Raw genomic sequence first — 15,163 nt, 5'->3', positions numbered from 1 at the left:
CTCTGGAAGTCCTCAGATTTCCTCAAGTTTATCTGCCACCCAGATTCTAGGTTCTTCGTAAAATTGGTCAAACCCCACGGGCTTGGCCCGCTGCATCCCTGATGCAGTGACTTCAGCAGCAGGTGGGGTCCCCTAAAGAGAGGAGGGGACTTGACAGTGGGGTGAGGGCTTGCTGTGTGGAATGAAAGCTTCGGATGAAAACCTGTGATTTGGGGGCTGCAGGAGGTGAATGGGGTCCCGTCCAGTTAGGGTTGGGAGCGCTGGAACCTGAAGACAGAGAATGGTGTCTGTTCCCTCAGCTCAGTGTAGCCCAGAAAGAGCTAGGGCTCTCAATCAGGCCGATGGCAGCTCCTATTCCCAAGCCTTGCTGTCCTCACGCTTGCAGAGGGTCAGAGGAAACCTGTGTAACGCCCTGGGCTGGGCGGCCACAGAAGCTTTGCTGCGCTTGTAGCCAGCTGGGTGGACACGGGGCAGTAGGCAGAGGGATGTCCCAGGAGAGTGAGTCAGGAGGTCCGGCAACCCTGCTCATCTCCATCCTCGGCTCCTGACACCAGGAGGGAGGCAGACCCGGGATGGGTCAGCAACCAGCAGGCCCAGCTTCCTCAGGCCCGACAGGGTCCACCCGCCATTGGTGCCCCGGCCCTTAAGGCCTGCTGTCCTGTCCTGTCATCCCAAACCAGCATAAAGATGAGTTTGCAGGGGGACTCAGTGCACATGGGGCCCGCAGCAGCAGGGCCCCTGCTTGTGGGCTCAAGTGCAGCCCCCTTTCCTGGTCTTGGGTCCCCCCTAGCCTCATGTGCCTGATCCTACTACGTACCCCAGGATCCAGCCATGCATGGCTCCTGGCGTTACACAGATGCAGCATGAGTTTAATTTTCCCATTAGGATGATGTAACAACAATACTATCGGCATTTTCAAAAGGCAGGTAGAGGCGGTGATGAAGGGGCAGAAATACCACCGTCTCAGCATTTTTAGTTTTGCGTGTCAGCTTCTCGTTCTCATGCTCAGTACATGCCCATCGTATGTAGTTTCTACCTGGCAAACCTGCATTTTAAATACTTCTCTTTCCCTTTAATATCACCATGCATATGTTTTTATTTCCACGCTTGCCATGAGGTTGAGTATGGGCTCAAGGGTGGCATAACAGTGTGGATATACTTAATACTAAACACCTGAAAATGGCTAAGAGGGTCAGTTCTATGTGGGTTTGTTTTGTTTTTTAACACAATTAAAAATTTAAAAAAAAATTTTTTTTAAGAGTATGAGCTCTGGAGGCAGCAGCCTGAGTTCACATCTTAGGCCCACCACTTCCTGGCTGTGTGACCTTAGACAGGTGACTTAACCCCTTGTAATGGGGCGACCCGCGGAGACGACCACCAGGGACTCAGATCAAGATTGAGGAGCCTTTATTAAGCTGGCCAGCGACTACAGTTACAGCACCCTGCCGAAGCAGAGGCTGAACTGCAGTGCCGACTACAGGAGTTACATTTTATTATTAAATTCTGTGCAGGCCCAGAGGAAAATGTGTCTTTCAAATTCTGGGCCCCCCAGTATGGAGGAAACTCTCTTTATTTATACTTTTTCCAGTCCTTTGTCTCCCAAATTTGGAATGAGACTTCTGGGCCTTCTGAGAAAGAAGGCCTGCGTGCTGGGAAGGGGCCGTGAGACCATATCTCAAGGCCTGGCCTGATGTCAGCACCTTCCTATCGATGTGTTCTAGGAACAGACAGCACAGCATGACCCGTCTGGCCGAAGCGCCAGATGTGCAGCCCAGCACAATACCTCGCAGGCTTATTGTAAGGATGCCAGGGGCTAACTCATGTAAGGCCACACATTGTCAGCATTCCATCGAAGCAAGTCACTTTGTTCCATTGACTATAAGATGCCACTGATGACAAGAATTACCATTATTTTATATACTGCTAAGAAAGAAAAACCCTGCCGTTTGTATCTGTAAGATAGTCTTGAGTGTAAGAGGCATCTCAGGCTCAGAGATGTAAGTGTAAAAAAAAGCGCATCATGGAATCAGTGGACTACGGTATTATTATCACGTGATCTTCACCCATCATATTCTGATACATGACTCGTATTTTCATGCCATATCTTTTGTACTCAGTGGGTATTTGGATTTTTTCTACCTTCTCCCTTCCTTTGGCAAATTCTACCCAGACTACAAGGCCCATATAAAATGACCCTTTTCCAAATCAGTCAAAATGAGTGCCCCTCTCAGTGCTCCCATAATCCTTTGCAAACGTTTCATTCATGATTGTGCCACCCTGTGGTGGGCTGTGTGCACCGTCCCTCTCTCCCCTGATTGGGAGCTCCCCTTCCTTTTTTTCTTTCTTTCTTTCTTTCTTTCTTTCTTTCTTTCTTTCTTTCTTTCTTCCTTCCTTTCTTTCTTCTTTCATTTATTGCTAATCCTCACCAGAGGACATTTTTTCCCATTGCTTTTCAGAGAGAGCGGAAGGGAGGGAGGGAGGGGGAGAGAAAGAGAGAGGAAAATTTTTGTGAGAGAGACACATCGACTGGTTGCCTCCCGCAGGAGCCCTGGTGCCCCGACTGGGTGGTGGGGAGCAAACCTGCAACCAGTTGGGTGCCCTTGACTGGGAATCGAACCTGAGATCCTTCGGTTTCCAGGCCGATGCTATCACCACCGAGCCCCACTGGCAGCCAGGGCACCCCACCTTTCTCAATCCTCTGGCACCTAGAGCTCCGCAGGTCCTTAATCAATCCTTCTTCACCCGAGTGGAGAACTGACTCCAGCAGGTTTCAGAGAAGAGCCGGTGAGGTGGTCCCCGGAGCGGGAACTGGCCCTTTGGGGCTGGCCGATAAAAGAGGAAGGAAGGGCTGATACAACTCAGGTGGTGGGGCTGTTGCCCGCCCTCCGAGGACAGGCTTCCATGCAGCCTGAGGTTTCGGGCCGCCAGGCCACAGGGAGAGTTCTGGGACAGTTTCCTCGGAGGATGGCCTGAACCTTTTTCTCTGACAGTCGGTCGGTCATTAACAGTACATAATCCAGGCGGCTTAGAGCAGGGGTGGGGAACGGCCTGCCCACGGGCCAAATAAGCCCCGAGAAGTCATTTGGTCTGGCCCGGCCAAGGCAACCGAAGGCAGGACTCAAATTCAATAAATCTACGAGCTTTGTTCATAGCGACATAAAGTTACATTAAGTGAATTATGTTAAGCGAAGGGTGTTATAAATATCCAAATGGTGCTGGGCAGCAGTGCTTCTCACACTTTAACTTGAATCAGAAGCACCTGGAGGGCTTATTAAAACTCCGCGTGGGCCCCACGCCCCACGCCCCTGCGGAGTTTCTGATGAAGTAGATCCCGGCTACAGCCTAAGACAGTGGTTCTCAACGTTGGCTGCACATTAGAATCACCTCATCCGGAGGATGAGGCCCAGAAATCAGGATTTTAAAAAGATTCCCAGGTGATTCTAATGTGCAGCCAAGGTTGAGAACCACTGGCCTAAGAATTTGTGTTTACAACAAGTTCCAGGTGCCTCGGGTCTTGGGATCATTCTTAAAATTTTTTTAAAAAATATATTTTATTGATTTTTTACAGAGAGGAAGGGGGAGAGATAGAGAGTTAGAAACATCGATGAGAGAGAAACATCGATCAGCCACCTCCTGCACATCTCCTATTGGGGATGTGCCCGCAACCCAGGTACATGCCCTCGACCAGAATCGAACCTGGGGCCTTTCAGTCCACAGGCCGACGCTCTATCCACTGAGCCAAACCGGTTTCGGCTTGGGATCATTCTTGAGACGAGTTCCGATGCTTAGAGGAAGGTGAGGGACCATGGACGGCATCACCAACTCCGTGTTGAAATCTCATTTTGTTCCAGGTGTTTCTAACTGGGGAGGCTACGCCTTGGCCTGTGCTTTGTACGTCCTGAACTCCTGCGAGGTCCATGGACGTTACCTGAGGAAGGCAGCCCGGCCCTCCCATGCCCCTGGGGAGCAGCGCTGGACCGAGGCGCTTCCCTCCGTCGCTAAGGTAACAGGCCCCCACTGTCCCCCGCACCCCCCATGGGAACCCCTCTTCCCCGGGTGAGGAGTAGGCCTGTGGTCCGAGCCTAAGCCACAGCCCGTCAACAGCCAGAGGCAGAGCCTACCTAGACGCAAAGGTGTCCCAGCTGGACTGGATTGGGTGACCTTTGACCTACTCATGATCCTAAATTATTAAGGAAGACCTGATATCAATTCCCGTTTTCCTTCTAGTTTGACTTTAGGCAAGTTGCCTAACCTGTCTGAGCCTCATTTCCTTTGTCTGTAAATTGGGGGCCAGCAGCATTGTTGGAAGAACTGAATATACAGGCAGACCTGAGGTATTGCGGGCTGGGTTCCAGACCAATGCAATGAAGCGAGTGTCATCATAAAGTGAGGCGAACTCTTTTTGCTGGTGGAAGGTCATGCCTTGGCGGGGGCGGGGGGGGGGGTGGGTGGGTGGGTGGGTGTTTTGTTTCTTTTAAGCGCAATACCTGTGAAATGCAGTAAGGTGCACAATAAAACGAGGTGTGCCTGCCTGCAGCTGCGGGCGCCTTCTGGTCCCCTTCCAAGGAGTTCACCATCCAGGGGCACTACAGCCTCAGGTGGGCAGGGACAATAAGCCCACCCACAGAGTGAAGGTGGGGAGACTAAGGCAGGAAGAGGACCCTGGGGGCTGGAGGTTGGAAGGAATAAACCCAGGAGAAGGGGAGGCGTTCGGAAAGGAGGCAAGGCGGGAACCAAAAGCTGGGAGGTGGGGACCAGCTCAGTGCTCAGTGGGGAGGCTGCTCACGAGGTGGGGAGGGGGGTCAGCAGGGGGTGCGCTGGAGTAGAGGAGGGCGTCTCATCCCAGGAGCCAGAGCCCCTCGCTGCTGCCTCTTTTCTTCCTATAAACATTGTCTTGTACCCGTTCCAATCCCCTTTTCCTTCTGCCTGTCTCTCCCTCTGTCTCTCCCTCCTGCCCCAATGCCCCACCCGTCTCTCCAGCACCTCCCTGGATTGGTGGTGTCTCTGTTTTACAAAGGAGGGAGCTGGGGCCCCAAGAGGGGAGTGGCTTGCCCGGCACCACCAGCGAAGAGGCAGAGCTTCGGTCTGGGTCCGGGCCTCTGACTGTACTCTGGGCTCTTCTCAGCATGGCTCACAGGTTACCCAGGTCCTGTAAGGGCACCAGTTCCTGGTAATGCCAGGCTGCCATGCGGGAGGAGAGGGAGAAGCAGGGCTCGCAGCAGAAGAGATAATTTCTGGGGAAATGGTCTGACTAGATGGACCCAGAGGGCCTTCTGTGCTTTCTTCGCATTTCCTGGATCTTAATTGGAAAAAAAAAAACCCACTCGGGGCTGCCTCACACATGATCCCTGATTCACACAGCAGAATGAGCCAAACGCAGTCACACAGCTCAACGCTTAAGCCGGGGATGGAAAATTCTCCTTCCGAGTTTCCACCCAGTCCTTCATAAATGTATTAATAATGCACCACCCTTATAGCGAAGACAAAAAGGAACATTTTAAAACCAAAAGTACAAGCATATGTTTGTTGAGTCCTCCCTCTGGGTCAGGCCCAGACCTGCTCTGGGTGACAGTGAGGGGTCAGACCTGGCCCCTGGGCAGGGAACTCAGGATCCACAGGGGAGACAACACATGAAAGGTAATTTTAGGAGACAGGGTGGAAGTGGGCACAGCAAGCTACTGTAGGGACACAGAGAATGGGCACTTAGCTCATTCGGAGAGCTCAAGGAAGGCTGCCTGGAGGAGGTGGCACTCAGCTGGGCCTTAGAGGGTGAGCAGGATATAAGTAGCAGGTAAGGAAGGGAGGGAAGGGCCTTCCGGCCGCAGGAAGGTGCAGGGACATGAGGCGGTGCAGTGTTCAAGAGAATAACTAGAATGGTCATACTAGAGTTCAGTGGTCACTCTGGGGGGTCCCCGAGTCATTAGGAGACACTGGGCAGAGCTGTGGCCTGAGATGGTGGTGAGCCTTGCTTGGTTAGGGACAGAGGGACATCCCTCATCCCTGCTCTGTGAGTTGCCTGTAGGGAGGGCCTCCCATATTTAGGGACAGTTCTTAGCGGTCTGATCATAACTGTAGCAGGAGTGGGCACCACGTGCACGTGGAGGAGCCCGGGAGCCACACCTGCCCACTCCGGCCTTTGGCTGCGCCCTGGGGTTTTAATTGAGGGCAGAACAAATGGCTGGAGAGCATTCCCCAGACCTTCTCAGGGCCCAAGAGCCAGCTGATGACACCTCACAGGAGGGACTGAGGATGGATGGATGGATGGACGAATGGATGGATGGACGGACTGGTGGAAGGCCTGCTGGCTGGCTGGCTAGCTGGATGGATGGGTGCATGAACAGACTGATGGATGAGTGGGTGATGGATGGATGGGTGATGCAGAGACGGGAACATGGTCTCTGGCCGTATGCTGGGCTCCCATTCCCTTCGGCACTTTGATCTCCCTCCACTTTTTTCCTGACTTTTTTATGAGGTATAACCGATATCAGTCACAGGAACCTTAAGTGTACAGTGGGTTCAATTCATAAATATAAAAGGATCAGCTTCCCAGGAGACCCCTTTCTCCCACCCCACTGTGCACGGCAACACCACCTAACCACGGATGTCGGTCCACCCTGCTCCCACCGTGGGTCACTAGTGACCAGCCGCTCGCTCGGCCTCTAAGCCCAGAAGCCATCCTGGGGCAGTGGTCAGCAAACTGCGGCTCGCGAGCCACATGCGGCTCTTTGGCCCCTTGAGTGTGGCTCTTCCACAAAATACCAACTTCTGCGCATGGGCCACGAAGTTTCAATCACACTGTACGTGCATGTGGTGTTTTGTGGAAGAGCCACACTCAAGGGGCCAAAGAGCCGCATGTGGCTCGAGAGCCGCAGTTTGCCAACCACGGTCCTGGGGCCTCTTCGCCCCCCACAATGAGCAAGGCCTCAAGCCTGTCCACTCTGCCTCCCTTCTGTGCTCCCTCCCTCCTCTCCTGCTCCACAGGCTCCATCTGGAGGGGTGTATCAGCCTCCAGCGCTCTGCCTCCGCACTCCCTGGCGTTCTCTCCCCACCAGCATCCCCTCCCCGTGGAGAGGCTCCTGGAAGATGTGATTCCTGGGAGATTCGCAGGACTCGCCGTCCGTCCAGCTCATCTCCATGGCTCTTTGGGTTGCGTGCCAGCCAGTTCCTGTTGACTGGCCACGCGCACCCTGAGGACCACACGGTCTTCCCTGGGACCCAGAGGATGCGAATGGTGGGAGCAGCGGTGTCCTGGGAGGAAGTGGCCGGAGGGTCCCAGGAGCATTCCCCCATAAAGAGAGGATATGACCCATGGAGAAGAGAGATGGGAGAATCCAGCCCAAACAAAGGGCGGAAAATCGGGCCTCCCTTCCACCTTGGCCTCCAGGGCAGGACGGAAATGGCAGGCTCTTGGGGCAGCTGAGAGCAGAGACAGTTCCCGGTGACATTTGCCAGCGCTCTCGCCATTGTTTTAAAGTTTTCAGTGAGTGCTCCTCGTAGCCTTGCTCCTCGTAGCCCCTTACTGGGCCCACTTCTGCTCGTTTGACCTGGCTGCCCTCCTCCTGAAAGTCTGCCTGAGCCACCCCAGTGAACGGGGTTAGGTGCCCTGCCCTGTCCTGTGACACCGCGCCCCCCCTCCCCCCGACCCCCCACCCCCCCGTACCTGCCTGAGCACACATCTATGCTGTGAGCCCCGGGGGCAGGCACCGCGCCACATCCACCACTGTATCACCAGTTCAGGGCCTGGCACAGAGCAGGTGCTCCCATCAAACTTGTTTGGGTGACTGAGTGAATTAGCAATGCCTGAGCAGGAAGCTGTCACATCTTCCTGGTCTTGATTTCTTGGTTCTGTCCTCTCGCCCCTCCTTACTTTGTGGAGAGAAGGGGGTTGGGGGAGAACATGTTTGACTTCTTCCCCGCAGGCACTGTCCTCTCTCCTTTTGTTTTTATCTGAGATCTACCTTCCTCTGGGAGAGGCGTTACTCAGCCCGGACAGACACACTGGTGGCTTAGACAAGTGGCAGGAAAGAGGAGGAGGGGAAGCACATCACTCTAGACAGCCCACACGCGCTCCCCGCTGCTCCCATTATACAGATGAGGACACTGAGGCACAGAGAGGTTGAAACGCCTGCCAGCAAGGACCCAAGTCAGATCTGTCTGATCCCCAACCATGCTGCCTGCCGGGCCCTGGGCTGCAGCGTGAGGAGGGGCCTGCAGTTCCTCGATGGCTCTGCTCGCTCCAGAAGCTTCCACACGCACAGCAAGGAATATCGATCGGCAAGGCCACAGCAGCAGGACTTGGCGCCTCCCCGCAGGAGGCTAACAGTGGGGTCTCTGGCACGGTCAGAGGCCAGCGGCAGGTAATGCAGAGCTGGGCAGGGGCGAGGTAGGCGGAAAGCAGCCTACGCTGCCCCTGCTGCAGTAGGGACTCCTTAGTGTTTGTTAAGAAAATGCAGGTTTCCAGAAAAAGCATATTATGGAAAGAATATGCAGAAGAAACAGCCCAAACTGTGGTCCCTTCTGGCGAGTGGGTTTGGAGCCCGACGAAGCAGGATGCAGGATTGTTTTTCACGAAGAGTCTCCCAGGGGCATTCGTATTTTTAATCCACACATCGTCGTGAAGAAGAGGCCATGTCACGTCCAACGCCCTGCCTCCACTTACCTGCTTGTCTGTGTGTCTTTCCCCTCCCCCATCCGCTAATTCTTTCTCTGCCTCCTTTTGTCTCAGGAAGAAAAAATGTTGAGCATCCTGGTGCAGCACCGAGTCCGAAGTGGCGTCTCGGGCAACGTGGGCATGGAGGTGGACGGGCTGCCCTTCCACAGCACCCACGCCCAGATGATCCAGAAGCTGCTGGACGTCACCACGGGGTGCCAGTGACCACACCCAGCACACCGGTGGCGAGTACGGGACAGACGGCCACGTCCGGACCGGGGAGGAGTCCCTGAGGGCCTCTGTACGGGCCTTGCAAATGAGCACCAGCCTGGGAGCTGGCCTGGGACTCTGCATGCCACCTCCGGGAGGGCATAGGGCAGGTGGGCCACAGACCCTTCCTCTGGGCCTCCCAGTGTCTGTTTCTGTTTGTCAGGTGCCGGAGGGAGGCATTGCTTTCAACCCTCCTTCGCCTTAGCCTCTCAGGCCGCCCACGTGGGGTGCTCTGGAGGCCACACGGTAAGCAATAAAGTACCAGGGAGACCAAGAGCCGTGAGAAGCCCCCATGCTAACTGTGAAACAGTAAGATGCACAAATGTGACATGCGTATCTATGAAACTCTGGGACTTTACTCAAGGTTTACTCACTACCACAGCCAAGAAAATATACCTTTGCAATGCTCTCTTTTCAAACAGCACTTTGTTTACTTAGGCAAAAGATCCCCCCACCTTAACATTTCACACCGTCACCTCCCATCCCTCACCTCCTGAGTCCCCACACCTCCTGAGCTCCCACCTGGGAGCCTCCTCCTCCTCCACCTCCTCCTCATCTCATCGCCCCCACCCCCAATGCCCTGCCTGGAGCCGGATGCTTTGCCCTCCCTGCCCAGGGGGAAGGCGGGCAGCCACACTCCTGGAGCCGGGGCAGGTCAGGCTCTCTAGGACCTAAGTCGCTCACAGAGGCCTCCCGGACAACTCTAGCCAGCTTCTCCTCATCTCCTTCACAATCTCCCACTGCACATTTCCGGACAAAACCAGAAACGGAGTCACTGACCACATCTCTTTACACATACCTGTTGGACCAGCCCAGTAGTGTCTTGTGCTGGCTCATCCAGACGGGGGTGGGGAGGGGGCGGCTAGGGCCCCAGATGCTAACTGAGCCTGCTTAGTTTGTTCTTCTTTTTTTAATTTAAATTCTTTATTGTTGAAAGTATTACATATGTCTTCCTTTTCCCCCCCATTGACCTCTCCCCGGCTGCTCCCACCCCCAGCACATGCCCTCACCCCGCTACTGTCTGCGTCCATTGGTTACACTGATAGGCATGCATACAAGCCCTTTGGTTGGTCTCTTACCCGCCTCCCCTGCCTTCCCTCTGAGGTTTGACGGTCTAGTTTATTTTCTTGAACTTGTCTAGCTTGCTTCTTTATGGGGCATTGATTGGAAAGCAAGGAACACATGCTGTAGAAACTACCCCTAGTTGTACACTCAGCAGTAAGCCCCAAGTGTATAGTAAGTGATCTGGGGTTCACTCCTGTGCTCCCCCCACAGGGGCGTGGCGGAGCCCCTGGCCAGACATAGCTGGGATGCGGGGAGGATGGTCCAGACCTCCCTTTGGCATTCTGTCAGGGAGTCCCCATGTGCAGTCTGTGCTCCTGCTGGTGTGGCATCAGGGCCGGTGCGCCCATTGTAATGAGCTCAGTCCCTCCGCCTGCAACTTACCACAGCTCCCGGGATGCTCCCCCCCCCACCCACCCCCCCTACCCCCCCAGCGGTAAGCTTCCCTGGCCAGCTCTCCTCCAATGACAGTTTTTGCCCCTGATTTGAGACTGCAGAGCTCCGTGTCACAGGGGATTTTGATAGGATTGCACCCTGCATTTTTGAAACCTTGGTGGCTAGAAGAGAGAAACGTCACCGGTAAAGCTGCCGGCACTCTCTGACTCATGTGGGGGAGACACGAACGTGCCTTTGGTTTTGTAATAGGAATGGAGTTCTCTGCCAGCGCGGGGACGTCTGAGGCGTGGCTGTGGAACGGGTTGTCTTCGCTGTGGGCCCAAGTTTATGGGGAGATGACTAAGCTGTTTGGGGAAAAGGCTCAGACCCGATGGAGCCCAGAGAAGCCAGAGAGTAGGGGTCCTAGTGAGGTGTCTCAAGGCTCCTCTGCAGGGAGAGGCAGGCCCAAGGCCCTGCAGCAGGGGCCTCGGTGTAAGGGAAGCCAAGAGAAGGTGCCGTAGCAGGGGCCGCCCAGGGATCACTGCTGCCCTGAGTTCTAGGATCCAGTTTTGATGCTTTTCCACAATATGGTTCCTGCTCAGGCCTTCAGTAAAGTTCTGTTCAGGTTTGTCCTGGTCTTGGCTGTGCTTTGGGGAAGGGGCTGTGTCCACGTGTGGAGTGGCGTGGCTGTCACCTGGAGAAGCTGGTTACCGGGGGACAAGAGGTGACCTTGTCCTTGCACGGTGGGGGTGGAGATGGGCTGGGGTCTCCACCAGGATAGACTCAGGGGCATGTGAGCATCCCTGGGCATTTCAAGGAATGCGGGGTTTGGGGGATCCAGGTAGACAGTGTCTGGGATGCTCTGTGGGTGTTCAAGGGCAGGCACATTAAGGTGCCCATGCCCCACACCCCTGCTGGTGGGGCTTGAAGGCAAGCAAACCGGCTAAGGGGGTCAGGACTCCTTAGCCCCTGCCTGTCCCCTGGCCAAGTGGATCTCACTCAGCTGGGCCAGGCCGTTCCCTGCCTCTCCTTGCACAGGCTCTGCTGACCACCAGCCCTACCTCGTCCAGCCCCTGGCGTTCTTCTACTTTCTACCCATTCCATGTGGGTCCCATTGGCTCCACAATGAGATCAAACTCTCAGATTCAAAAGACCACAGCTCTGGGCAGGATGGAGAAGATGTGGCTTAACTGCAGTTCACATAAACTCGATCTCTGTCAGCAATGTGATGTCCTAGCCCCCCGAAACAGTGCATCCACAGAAGCACAGTGAGGTAGATAAATGGTCCCCTTCTCCTTGGAGCAGGTCAGACAGACTTAGTCCCACTTCCAATCCAAGCATCACCTTTGAAGAAGTGGGTTTTATAGGAAGGTAAGCGTTTAAACGCTATTAAGTGGAAGTGGTTTGAAGAGCTGTCTGTCAGAGACTAACCGGATGCTTGCCAATTCTGCTTTCTCTTCCTGCATACATAGGAAAACTACATTTCCCAGCCTCCTTTGCAGTTAGGTTGGGGCCCTGTGACTGGGATCTGGCCAATGGAATGTGAGTAGCAGAGATATCAACCACTTCCAGATTTGGCCATCAATCCCTCCCCTACCTGTGTGGAGGAAAGGGGAGAACCTCCCCCCCCACCCCACCCCCACTCCCCGTCCCCCAAAGACCCTGGAACCTCTTGATATAACCTGAATTACTGCCATCACTCGGGAATACACTGTCAGGAAGCAGCCGCTCATGACTTCGCAGGAACCGGGGATAAACTTTTGTTTTAAGGCACCGTGGTTTGGCAGGTAAGTACTGCTATTCATCCAGCCTTGTCTAACGCACGCTTGGCTTAACACACTGCCTGTAGGGTCACATGGCTCCAGAGGCCAGAACTAAGGCCAGGGGGGACAGTGGTTCCACTTTGCCTCATCAGATTTTCTTCCCAACCTTGGAGTGACTTGTCTTGGGTAGTAGCAGATGAGTGTCATGGGTGGCATTTGTTGAAAAATTGGACCATCATTTGGGGGGACATACATGGGATAATTCATCGGTACATCCCAGCACTGATATTAATGTCTAATCTAGTAGGGCCCTTCTGTTGAGTTGAAGCAAATGGACTTGAAGTCCCACCATTTCCCCAGAGCACTGGGCACCATTGTGACCCCTGGGAGATGGCCGCCAAAGACTGCTGTCTGGCCAGATGAGGTCCTGGAGACTGCGGGACCACCAGCTGTAAGCAGCAGTTTTTTCTGAAAAGCACTGACCCAAGATGGCCCGATTCTGGCTCTCCCTGGGTTGTACCGGTCAGAGGACAGCAGCAGATGGGGGTGTATTCTGTGCTGAAAATGTCTCCCACCCTTGTCTGGCCACCCTGCAGACCACTGTGTGTAAACAGGAAGATGAGCCTCCCCTTGCTCAGCATCTGGTGAAACAGGAAGTGGATGGCTTCTGCCACCTCCAATCCACACCAGCTGGACCTTTCCCTCCGCCCATTCTCTCAGGGGAGAGAGGAATCCTGAGCGCCCACCATGTCCTCTGTCTGTTTGGAAGAAGGACTGACTTCCAAAACACTTCAGGACTCCGGGAATCTGACTCCGAGAGGGATTAAGCGACTAAAACTGAACGTACATGTTAATGGGATGAGTTAATCCTCGGTAATAAACACGGGGCCGGCCCCTACGGAGACGATGCTCTGGCCTGGCCAACAGATGTGGCTTCCCCACCACGCCCGGCGCGGAGGAGGACAGCCTGCGAGATGACTCCAACAGGCCTTTCTGCTTTGTAACCTTCCCCGGTGCGGGGTGGCCGGTCTGATCAGCCTTCCTCTCCGCGGGGAGCAGCGCTCAGCAGGGGTCAGGTGTCCAAAGACAGAGGAGTGATACTCTCCAAACCACAGGGCCGGGCTCTGTCTGCAAAGGGTAAGTCCCAGAGTGGATTTGCAACAAGCGCTGAAGGGCCGAAGACATGGATCTCAAGAGCAGGGAGAGAAGACCTACTTCACTTGAGGGCTCCATCCTCCCTGAACACTGCGGGGTGATCAAGGGCAATTCCCCAATTGCCTTGTTCACGTTCCCTGTGAGCAAGTCAATCCCTCGACCTTCCTGACTCCACTGGGTGTTTCAAGGCCCCTCTAGACCCTCCTGGTGTGAGGAGACCGCCCTTCCCCACAAGGAGTGCAGCACACGCCAGCTGGGGCTGGTTATTCTGTTTTATTTGCAGACTCACATTTGCTACATAAATCAATTGCGCAGCCCAACACACACATACTTGGCATAAAAGAGAGGACGATACGAAAACACAACTCTTGATAGTAAACAGAATCGCCCTCAGCTCTTCCCTTCCCAGTCCATCCTGGTGGGAACACTGGTGTTTAAGGTCAAAATATGGAATGAGGAGGCATGGAGGACTCAGCCGGTGCCATGGCCCCAGTAGGATCCCGGGCTGGGGCGGGCGGGCTTTTCTTGGTTGTGTGGCCATTTCAGCCACCTTCAGAACTTCAGGAAGGGGAAGAGAACCCTCCATAAGGAGCTGGGGCAGGTGCTGCCCAGTCAAAGCCAAGTGTAGCCCTGGGACCCCACTTCCCTAGGGTAATCCCACTCGGGCTACCTGCCTTTGGGCATCCTTGGCAGATAGGGGGCGGGGGGATGGGGGGAGAAAGATCGAAGACGTTCTTCCTGGCCCTGCCTTTAGCAGATTCCACAGTTGTTCTACTGGCACCAGCTTCCATCTCCCCATCCCTAGTCCCTCCCCAGACTTGAGCCCACCTGTCCCCTTGTGTGTGAGGGACTCAAATCCCAGGGACGTGAGAGCTGGCCCCAGCCACCGACCAGGCCACCTGAAGGGCTAGCATGTCTGTTAAAGTGGGCAGGTCCCTGGAGCAGGAATAAGCTCTTCTGGTCCTTGGTATGACTGCCAGGGCCAGGGGCTCAACATGCCTGGCAGAGCTGCAGGGGCACTGAGCCTTCCAGGACAGGACGGAAGGTGGCGGTCAGCACCCTGGGCGACATGTGGCCCACGGGCCCACTCTCACGCTCCAGGTGGCTGAGGTGGGCGATCTGGCCGAGCCGAGCAGGAGAACAAAGGAGGCGAGGGGAGCCCAGGGACACCTCCTCTCTCCATTACAGAGACTGAGAGATGCCAGAGAATGCATCTGTTTTGTTTTGTTGCATCTGAGAATTAGACATTCCCTTGTGGGTGCGGCAAGGGGCGGAGGCAGAGGCCGGGGTGGGCGTGGGGGACACTGCCAGTAGTCACGTGACCCTAGCCTCAGGGTCTTGGCACACAGCTGTCATGGAGACCCTGGCATTTTAAACATGGACACACACACACACACACACACACACCCAGGGCTGGTGCTCCTGGGCAGATGGAAACGACACCGAAGCGGAGGAATCCGTGTGGGGAATGTGATTAGACGCCTGGGCTTTAGGCCTCTGTCCTGACACTTGTGCTTCAGAGCTGACTGTTTAAAGGGCCACAGACATCGGCCTGGGAACCCCAAGTCCTGTTTTCCATCAGCCCCGGAGCTTGGGGCATCAGCTCGGCTCTCCCTACTCAACGGTGTGCTGGGGTCTCCGCTCTGTGGGCCACTCCCGCACTGTCCCCCGTGCACACTACCAGCACCCCAGATGCTTCCCCACATTCCTGCTCCCCTCTAGCCTCCCGGCCCCACTCCTCCTCCTTCCAAGCCCCTTGTGGGTGGGGCTAGTGTTCATGATGACAATGCAGCTTTGCTCACCTCCTTGGATGACACCGTTGTTTGGACAGGAGTCCTCTATGGCAACGGCACTGGAAGGCCCTGGCCGGCGCACACCCAGTCCCCAC

The 15,163-nt window shown here is 55.1% G+C and overlaps 1 protein-coding gene across 2 annotated transcripts in view; it reads left to right on the top strand.

Moving 5' to 3' along the window:
• LOC139010418 (D-glutamate cyclase, mitochondrial-like) overlaps window positions 1-10,834 on the top strand; it is a 64,844-nt gene extending 54,010 nt beyond the window's left edge. For both annotated transcript variants that reach the window (XM_070414842.1, XM_070414850.1), the window contains 2 exons: window positions 3,852-4,003; window positions 8,726-10,834. In XM_070414842.1, coding sequence (XP_070270943.1) covers window positions 3,852-4,003; window positions 8,726-8,875 — 302 coding nt within the window. In that variant the 3' untranslated portion in view covers window positions 8,876-10,834. The remainder of the gene's footprint in view (window positions 1-3,851; window positions 4,004-8,725) is intronic.
• The last annotated feature ends 4,329 nt before the right edge of the window (window positions 10,835-15,163 follow it).

Source organism: Myotis yumanensis, unplaced genomic scaffold (assembly GCF_028538775.1).
Source record: "Myotis yumanensis isolate MYYU_CA2020_CCGP unplaced genomic scaffold, mMyoYum1.0.hap1 SCAF_1, whole genome shotgun sequence".
In the NCBI taxonomy this organism is placed as follows: domain Eukaryota; kingdom Metazoa; phylum Chordata; class Mammalia; order Chiroptera; family Vespertilionidae; genus Myotis; species Myotis yumanensis.
The sequence above is the reverse complement of the archived record's forward strand: the minus strand, read 5'-3'. Positions and strand labels throughout refer to the sequence as shown.